The sequence below is a fragment of the Pyxicephalus adspersus genome, chromosome 1 (genome assembly GCF_032062135.1).
Source record: "Pyxicephalus adspersus chromosome 1, UCB_Pads_2.0, whole genome shotgun sequence".
NCBI lineage: Eukaryota > Metazoa > Chordata > Amphibia > Anura > Pyxicephalidae > Pyxicephalus > Pyxicephalus adspersus.
The window spans coordinates 60,664,143-60,674,291 of NC_092858.1; the positions used below are offsets into that span (position 1 = coordinate 60,664,143).

The 10,149-nt window shown below is 35.4% G+C and overlaps 1 protein-coding gene across 1 annotated transcript in view; it reads left to right on the forward strand.

The window, feature by feature from the left end:
• UBAC2 (UBA domain containing 2) overlaps positions 1-10,149 on the forward strand; it is a 71,550-nt gene that overhangs the window by 44,397 nt on the left and 17,004 nt on the right. The window contains exons 6-8 of the mRNA XM_072411513.1: positions 3,063-3,186; positions 6,081-6,128; positions 8,848-9,093. Coding sequence (XP_072267614.1) covers positions 3,063-3,186; positions 6,081-6,128; positions 8,848-9,093 — 418 coding nt within the window. The remainder of the gene's footprint in view (positions 1-3,062; positions 3,187-6,080; positions 6,129-8,847; positions 9,094-10,149) is intronic.

A 10,149-nucleotide genomic window follows, 5' to 3' on the forward strand; every position in this document is an offset into this window, starting at 1 on the left:
CCCAAAAAAGTATGTCTACAAGCTGTGAATAATCGTCATACTGTTAAAGTCTTTTACCTTTTTCACTATTTTTTTAATTAGTTTTAGAAATAGAGGTAAAATTGTATAGCCCAGAACAAAAATGAAAATAGGCAAATAAAGAAATTTGACATATAATGTATTACATGATTCTTTACCATAGTGGACTTGTTATTTACAATCGAGGGAAGTCAGGAAGGACATCACTACAAAAGTAGTTTATCCATGTTTAAGTCTAGTCTGCTTCAAAAAGAGTCATTGCATTGGAAGCGAAAAGAGGGCCAACCCCGCTCGGCCGTTTCGGACATGATGCTTCAAAGGGAAAGACAAGTGCATAAAAAAACAAAAGAGGAGGTCTAAGCAATGAAAATAGGAGAGCAGGAGAAGTCCTAGGGAAAAAGGAACATCTGGGGAAAAGGAGAGTGGGAGGTCGCAGGGATAAGGATGTGTGTTGGAGGTCCCCTATTATCACAAATATTACTGAAGATGTGGGGTGCCAGGTCCCACCCTGATTAATGCAGTCCTAAAATACAGCAAAGTTGGAGGATAGATACATTGAGTCTGATTTAATAAAGCTCTCCAAGACTAGAGCAGGTACACTTTCATCAGTAAACCTGGGTGGTCCAGCAAACCTGGAATGGTTCTGGTCCAGGGTGGAAAACATGTGCTAACAAATAGTTAATGACTTTTAAGAAATCCATTCCATGTTTGCTGCAACACCCAGCTTCACTGTATTTTCTCCAGCCTTGTAGGGCTTTAATAAATTAGTAAGTAGTATCATATCAAAGTCCCTGCTAGATAATAGTTGATCCAGGGAAACCAAGTGTGCAAAAAGGTGTCTAATTTATCTTGGAGCATGGCCGCCATTTTCTTATAACTAAAGTGCCATGTGACCTTGCGTTTCACCTGCGCGTGATGCACAGGCAGTTTCACCAAACATGTAATAAGGATTCCACAACTGCACACCTATAGAAACAGGTTAGACACTCCCGGCTTGCATTTTGCTTATCTGCTTATCTTCATTCAAAACTGTGTACCATGGGCAGCTGCGTCCCTCATTTGTTTTCAATCTGATCATTTCAAGGTGTGGCCGATATTAGATTCCCAGAGGGTAACATGGGGTAAAGGGTGAGCCCATCTAGTCCTAGACAGAGAATTATCCTGTAGTTTTTATAATTGGTGAATGCTGCTTTTTCCTTCTGGTTACTAGTTGTGAAATCTGGATACATTGAAATGTTAATAAATCAAAGGTCCCCCATTGATCTGGCTGTTTACATGATATTATCCTTGTCCCTGTATTGCAGGCGGCAAGCATTACTGGGTCCAAGACGGCCACCTAGGGGTGGGAGTCTCACAGAGACACAGTGCGCTACTTCTATGGCACTTTGGTGTAAAAGAAAAAAAAAACCTTTGGGCCTATGAAATCTCTAAGCTCAGCTTCAAGAAGCCTTTCCACCTTGTGGAAAGACCTCAAAATTCTGATATATTTTTGTTTTGGTGGATCCTTCATGTCATTTTATTGTAATGTTCATGTAAATCAGATTTTAATAAACATAGGATTACAAACAACAAATATTGAGGTCTTTAAGGTTGTTGAGGATCAGGAACTGAGCTTCTGCATGTCATACTTTAAGAGTAGGATATCTTATTTGACCATATACTGTAAATATGGGAATTGATTGTGGTCTGGCATGTCTAAATGGCCTGCATTGTGGTAAGGTAGGTTCTGTAGAAAGAGCATTATCTCTAGGGCCCCCCCAGTGCATTTATCTCAGGAGCGGAGAGTCATGGTGGTGATCCCTTCACTGTTTTTGGATACTTACTTTAGCAGTCATCTATGTGCATGTGTTTTGTAAGCTTATCTTCTGCTCTCTGGTTTTTTAATGCCTGTGTACTTTCACCATTGCTGCATGACCAAACGAAAGGATAAGACAGTCAATGAGTAAATGATGACCAATCAATAGTATAAATATCAGGATAGAGTAATAGTAGTACAGTAGTATCTAAGTTCCAATCATATGCTGCTCACATGTGTATGGATCTGCTGCAAAAATTATTTATTTTGTATGTATATCACCCATAGGTGATTGGATTTTTCTAAACAAAAGTTGAATTACACTTTAACATTACAGGTACAACTAACAATAAGGGTGGTGGCTTTTTGGGCTGTATATTTTTGCATTAAATATATATATATAGTTTGCATTAAACTCTCTTTATTTACATACCTAAAGATTTCAGCAAGTTAACAATAAAAAAAATTGGGGTACCCTTTTATCTGAAGAGAGTTTGTATGAATTGCTCACATCTAATAGCAAAGTATAATCTTTTTTTCTTTTATTATTATTAGTATTATATTATTATATTAATATTATTATTAATATTATTTTTTTATTAATAGCAGTTTCTAAAGATTTTGTGTATGCTTAGCCAATATATACTTTTTTAAATTTTGTAATAGGCAGGGAAGGGTAAAACCCCTAGCAGGTTAGTTTTTGCTCTCTGCACTCACTCTTATCTCCTCAGCTAAAGGCACAACAGGAAATGAGGACAAATCTCTCCAAAGTGAACTATTTTATCTCAGAGATTTGTCTCTATACCAGCAGTTGCAAACCGGGGGTCCGCAAGAAAAGTTTGGGGGTCCGCGGCTCTGGTCGGTGCATCCCCGAGCGGGGTCAGGAGAAGGACCCCGCTCGGGGAAGCGCCAGCCAGAGCCGCAGACCACGTACCCTGAGCAGCCATTAAAAATGCCATTAAAAAAACCTGTTTTCTCTTGAAAGCAATTTCTGTAGTTCTACTAAATATTCATTGTTTTCATTGCAGTTGCAGTAAATATGCTCTGGGCCTCCTGCTTTTCTAGGCCCATAGTGGTTCACCTCAGCTAAAGTTACATGATTGCTACTGAAATACTGAAGATGTGATAAAAGTGCTATGCAACTTTCCTATTATTATAGATTTACTGTCATTAATTCATAAATTCATTGTTTTGTTTTTTATTATTAATAATATTGATGGTAATTTTTAATAATGTTTTTTTTCCACAGTTTAGCTCCGGTGTTTGCACTGTTTGTTCCATTTTATTGCTCCGTGCCACGCGTCTCCTTGGCCCATGTATTTGGGTGGCTTCCAATCACGAATAAAACATTAGTGTACATCGTGGGATTACAGGTACATTTGTGTTAATTACTTTTTCGATCTATACAGAACAGTTTTATGCAGTATGATTTACGTGTAGTTGTCTTCATATTTGCAAACCGATACAAAAGCACTTAGTGTATTTAAAATCCTTTGGCCTACGTGCTTTTTCAAACGTATTGCAAATGGTTTTTGGGCCCTTGCCTAAAAAATGACTAAGGTTGCATCTGCTGAAGGGCAGGTACATATGGGACCTGGGTTAGATTTGACAACACAGTCTGTGCTCTGCGGTGGAAAAGTTTATTGTACATATATGTACATGTATGTTGAACTAGGCTGCCCTTATAAACTAATGTATCTGGCCTAGATTGTCATAAGTATTCAAATCTGGACAGTATTGTGATTCCTCTTTCTTCATGTGCTTTAATACTTTTAGAATTTTGTTGATGTCCACTGTGTAAAATAAACAAACTGGTCCTCTGTATTTTCTTTGAAGCCCCTTCCTTTATACATCCATGCGCTCCAGCGATGTTTAAATGCAATTTCTTTGGGTGTGTTTCCTGACAGTGACATAGAATGTGGTCACCCCATAACACTAAGTTCCCGAAAAGGGATTTTCATGATAAAATCAAACAGATTTTATTTGTGTAATGCTTTACATTTCAAAAGTAACATTTTAAATATTATGAATGTTTTTTTGTAATGGGATAGCATTCCAGACTTAAACATGACACAACTATAATTGATGTGATTGTCAGCTAGTAAATACACTATTATCCAGTATTTAAACTGGAGTAACCAGTGGAAACCCATGCAAACATGGGGAGAACCTGCAAACTCCATGCAGATAGTGTCCTGGCCGTGATTTGAACCTGGGACCAAGCGCTGCAAAGGCACCAGTGCTATCCCCTGGGCAACCATGCTGCCCCATAGCAAAAATACATAGCAAACCTATTCATGTAATTCAATAAGTATTAGAGTAACAATATTATTGTAAAGTATCATGTCCTTATCCGAGATGTACCAGTACAGCCTTTAAAACCTTGTTTGTTCTGTAGAATAAACACTGAGCTGTGCATGCAGTTTACAATCTGAGCAGACCTAAGAGAATGAACTCCTGTGCTCAGAAATCAGAGTCTTTGGGCCTGACCAATCAAAATGGCCCACCTTTTAAACTTGGAAATAGACCAGGTGAAGTTTTCAGCTCCCACAAAAGAGTTTGTCAATAAATGTATTTCCACTTTACCAAGATAAGAAAAAAAAGTTCAATGTTATATAAAAAAAAATAACTTGAAGCAGCCAAAATAAAAACAAATACACTTTACTTCACAAATATATCTTGTAAGGCAGAATACTTTTACTATTTAGAAATGTTTTTATCGGTGGTTTTAATATGTGATTAGGCTTCAGCATGTAAGGGAATGCAACTTCTTAACATTTAACTTTTTGAGATTTTAATGATTGGGTTTACAGTTTAATCTCATGTTACATAACATTTTTTTAATAAACCAAAGGTATTTCTTTGCTGCCTTTTAAGTGTAATATATTACCCAAGGAAAGGTGAGTAATATGAAAAAGTGTCTTTCTTCCAGCCACACATGCTGAGGATACATCTTCTAATACATTTCATTACCACAGTGCACTGTGACTCAAAAAGTGGAACTAAAGTTCCAATTTTAAGTTTGTATGGTCAGGCAGGTCATTATTGCAGAAAGGAAAAGTTATTGGCCCTTCTGCAAAAATTGCGCCTTACCTGTCTGATCACTCCAGTTTTCTGGTAAACAGATGAGCATGTGTAGCTTTTTGTTTCCAGTGAAACTTTGCATTCCTTGTTTCTTTTGTTTGTGCCGGGATGAATGAACCCCCGCGCACCTGCACAGGAGTTACATCATCCGGACATGGTCAATCAAGGTGGCCAAAGATTGTGCAGAAGAGATGGAAGATGGCAGCACAACCGCTGGAATGCATGCAGTTGGCCAGGTTTACTTTCTGCTTTAAGCCGAACAAGACTTTTAGTGTAAATGTGAAAAGGCATATGAACTACTAATTTCATACGATGAATAAAGGTAACTGAGATTTATTCACATCTTTTCACAAAACTGAGCATTGTAATTGTCTTTAGCAATAATACATATATAGGTTAAATAATACATTAAAGTGACCATTGTCAATACTTTTCTAAAAAAATTGAAAACAACTCTGCAAACCAGCTTATTAATATATATGCAATATTAACATATCCTGAAATAACCTATTTGCCATGTTTACCAAGGCTTGTTTTAATGTATATTTAAGTCTTCTGAGTTGGGGGAAAAATATTATAATTACCAGTCCTTCATGCAGTTGAGCTTCAGCAGCCAATGTACCTGCAGAATCTAACACACTTCCAGGACTGTGAGATGCCTGGTCCCAGGGAGTACACTCTTCAATTCGCTGTATTGCCACAACAGTAGCCGCGGTATATGGAACATTTGCATACAGTAAGGAACTCTGGAATTGCCAAAATAGAACAAAAGTTAAGACAACAGGACACGTTTTACATTTTTCGTTTTATTAACTTTTCTTTTACATTTATTTTTTCATCAGAGTTAATTAAAAGGTTATGTTTTGTAAAACTTATGAGTTTATAGTTGGATTTATTATTCCATTTACATTATGGCATCCTGGTGCATTGCTAGCTGCGGACCCAAAAACATTTCAAATGTTCTTTTATTGAGGAGTTTGGAATTGTTTAGGCTGCAGTAATGTGTATTTTTTCATCTTTATTTTATTTTGGGTTTTGTTTATGGATTTCATATGTTCTACACAAAAAAAATACACATTTTAATAACTTTTGACATATTCTGGGTCGAAAGAACCTGAGATTGCTTCTATTACTAGTATGAAACCAGGCATATGTTAACACTTGTTTCATTTCTTATCTTTAGCTTTTGACCTCAAGCCCTTACATGCTGGTGGTTGCAATAAGTGGGCTGGTGAGTGTACAGTTCTCTTTATCTTGTGACAAATAATAATCTGTTTCCCACAGGCCACCTGCATGCCTTCCAAACATCAAACATGTATTTATTTTTTTCATTATATATATATATATATATATATATATATATATATATGTAAAATGATCAGCGTTTTATTTTTTTTACATTACAAATGAAAAAATATCCTTTTCATTGGTCATATGTTATGTGATGCTTTTATAAAATATAGTTTAATTTTACAGAAAATTAGTAACACACTGCTGGTTAACTATGGTTCTGCTGGCCAGGAAGCTATGTTTCAGTCGCTTTTTTTTAAAGAAATTTGTCTTTTAGAAATGCTAATAAAGTGAAGACTATTGATTATAAAAACAAAATTGAACAGTACAATAATTTGAGAAAAGTGCTTAGACAAATTGGGACCCTGACTGTATAGGGCCCCAAAAACACAGCATTCCAGCTCTTTGTACATTGTATCATTCTTTAAACTGTGACCCAGGAGAAGGTGTGGCCCTTGGGCAGTTGTCCAGTTTCCCCTACCATAAAAAAGAGCAATTCTCCTACAGATGCAGATTGGAAATAAAGCAACCTTCTGGCAATGCCAATAATTCTGCATATGTATTTTGCATAAATAAATAGAATTGTGTATCACAATTATAAAACTATATTTTTTGTTCATTGCTGGATAGAGATTCAATCTGTTCAGTGTAAACATTTTTCTTTATCCTTTTTTCTGCCTTTGCTTCCACCATATTTTGTTTCTCAATAGTTGTGGTTATCTTCTGAAAACCACATACTTCCACAAAGTTTTAGTCACTTCATATATCTGTCCCGTATAAAACAATCTAAATTAAAGGTAGATGGTTCTGTGATGTCAGGCAGTTTAGGCTTATCTTTTTTTTTTTCTAGTTCATATGGACGTATTACAGTGTGCACCAGTAAAACCTGCCACCGCTTTTTACTAGAAAATAGTAATATTGTTTAATATATGCCTGATACATGCAAAGTTCAGAGTGGGACCATCAAGATCAGCTCACTTCAATGAATACTTTTTTTTATAAAAGTACTGTTTTTTCCAACCCAATTAAGTACCACAATTCCTAAATTATATATACTATTAGGGACTTGAAGTTCAATATAGTAAATAAATGGCCATCTACACAAATTACACAAAACTATATACTGTGTGTATGTATATGTATGTATATATCAGTCTGGTTGTGTCAAAAAGCTGTGTAACATGCACATATTTCCTTCCATACTTTACTATGAAATTATATATATAAAATTTCATAGTTAATATAGGAAATATGTGCATGTTACACAGCTTTCTGACACACCTAGAATGATATTCACCTTTATGTAATGAACAAGACAAATACTTATATCTTTTTATATCTTTTTTTTTACTGCCTCAAAGATTTGCTTACATATATGATTAAGACACTATTAAGACATAGTTTGGCTGCTGTTAGCAGAGGAAGATATTACTGCACCAAAACAGGAAGCAGCATGTTTCTACAGAATAGTACTTTAAAAACCACATGTCCAGCAGCGAGGAAACCTATTTACACATTACTATTACAAACATAGCTAATAATGTAAGCTGCTCCTTATTCTTTAGCATATTATCTTAGTTTTTATGTATCCAAATAATGGTATTCATTATTTACATTTTTTCGAACATGCATTTACTGCACATATATATATATATATATATATATAATATTTTGTATTAATTATAGGTTACAAAGTGTAATAAATTGGAGACAAGAACTTCATTACTCACCTTTTGGAGATTGTTTATTTTTGGTTGTTTGATTTGGTTTTTGGAAGTTCTGAGCAGCAATACATAATATTGTATATTACTATAACTGTATAGACTTTACATTTACTCTGTAGATTTAAAGCGGCGTACACACTTGCAATTTTTGTCGTTGGAAAGGATCTTTCACGATCCTTTCCAACGACAAAGGACTACACGATGCATGAACGGTGCTGTACATACAGCACCGTTCTGCTCTATGGAGAGGGGAGGGGGAGAGCGACGGAGTGGCACCCTGTACACACGCCAGATTCTCGCCCGATATCTGGCCGATGCCGATTATCGGGCGAGAAAAATCTGATGTGTGTACGCAGCTTAACATTTTATTTTCTAACCTGCTGTGCCATCCCATTTACAATCTTCATGGTCACAGATATCAACAGCTATCTTATAGCTTTGTCTTAATTAATTGAATACTAAGAAGTAAACCACTCTAAGCCTCATTTGGGATTTTAATGATAATGGCACAAAAAAAAGTTGTTAGAACAGAAAATATATTTTTTTTTTATTTGTAGAAAGATACAAAAGGTACAAATGCTTTCTATTTCTTTCAAATTTACAACCACAAGGACATTAATGTGTGATGAATACAGCAGCATCACTTCATTTGGTTAAATCTAAAGCTGTTAACAAGTAATTCACATATGTTAAAGTAAATAAAAAAGAAATTGTATGTTGGTTATCATAGATATTTCCTTCTCTTTGGGATATTTTGTTGAGAAAAAAAATACTAGTAATTATGACGCTGTTGGTATATATTTGCTATAATAATAAATGTGCCTTTTAAACTTGTTTTCTTTGGGGAAGTTGGGGTGGGGTTTTGTTAATCATTAATAGATATTTGGCACAGAACTAACTTTATTCGTTACTGCATATTGTTTTTTTGTCTTTCAGATTTCAGGATTTTGGTACAAAAAGAATGTTCTGAGTGTTCAGCAGGTTCTCTACATCCCGAACAGGGTAGCAGAAATCTTCTCCTGTACTGTAGAACCACTTTTTTCATCAGCCGAGCCTGTTGGTGAAGCCAGTGTTGGGATGGGAGCAACTGTAGATATACAGAGGCAGCAAAGGATAGAGCTACTGGACCAGCAGATAATGCTATCCCAAATTTCCCAGCTGGGAAGACGACGACCAGAGCAGGTAAAGTAAGAAATTGTTGCAATATAATTTTGTTGGTAGATTGAATATACTAAATAGTGTTTAGGGTTTGAAAAGGAACAAATGTGAAACATTTAACCACTGAAGCTCTGTCTCTTAAAAGGAACTTACTTTTTTTTTATTATTTAATTGAGGAACTGTTGAAATCACACAGTATAACTTTTATCAGCTTCTGGTATGAAGGAAGACCCGACTCTCATAACTTCCTTGTTTTTTGTCTGTGTTCTCCTCACTGGTTTGTGGATTTCACGGTAGACTGTGCAGAAAATGCTGATTTCATTGTAATATAGAAGATAATAATCTGCTTACTTTTAACCAGCCTCAACTTTTATTGTAGAATTTATAATAGGGGTCATGTGGCCATTTTAGATACATTGGGTGTGTTTGTTCTGTTAGTCACCTACAAGTACAGAAAAACAAATTTATAGTATGTCCATGCAACTTACACATAGAACTTCAGCACATAAGCATTATAGGCATTCTAGATATTTGCATCCAGCAAGAAGTGTTATAACCTGTCAAAATGTTGTACTGTCATTCTTGTAACAAATCGCAATGTGTGACAGGAAATGGTCTACAGTTTACCTTCTTAGTTAAAACCACGTCGATTTGTTTGAGGTGTTTTAAACAGAAGATTTTCTTTCAGTTTTGCACCTTCCACAGATTTAAAGTTTAAAAATCACGGTGAGCTTTACATTTCCCCCTAGCCTTTAGATGCATTTTTAAAGTCTATTTCCCTCCAAGACTTTTTTTTTTTTTTTTTTTTTTTCAAAGTCTTGGATGGAGAAGTTCTGGATTGGTATTTCTATCTGGGGTTCCATTAAATCTCACTTTTTTTGTTGCCCTGACCAGGGTCATGATTCTAGATTTTCCTTGTTCTGCTACAAATGTATGTATGTAAGTATATATAGATTTTAACCATTCCCCACTGCTTCCAAAAATTAAATATTTAAAGGTTTTGGCTGCATATATGTAGGGTTGAGGTGTAAAAACAAATAGTATACAAGACTAAACTAGAGTATGTGTGAGTAGCAACCA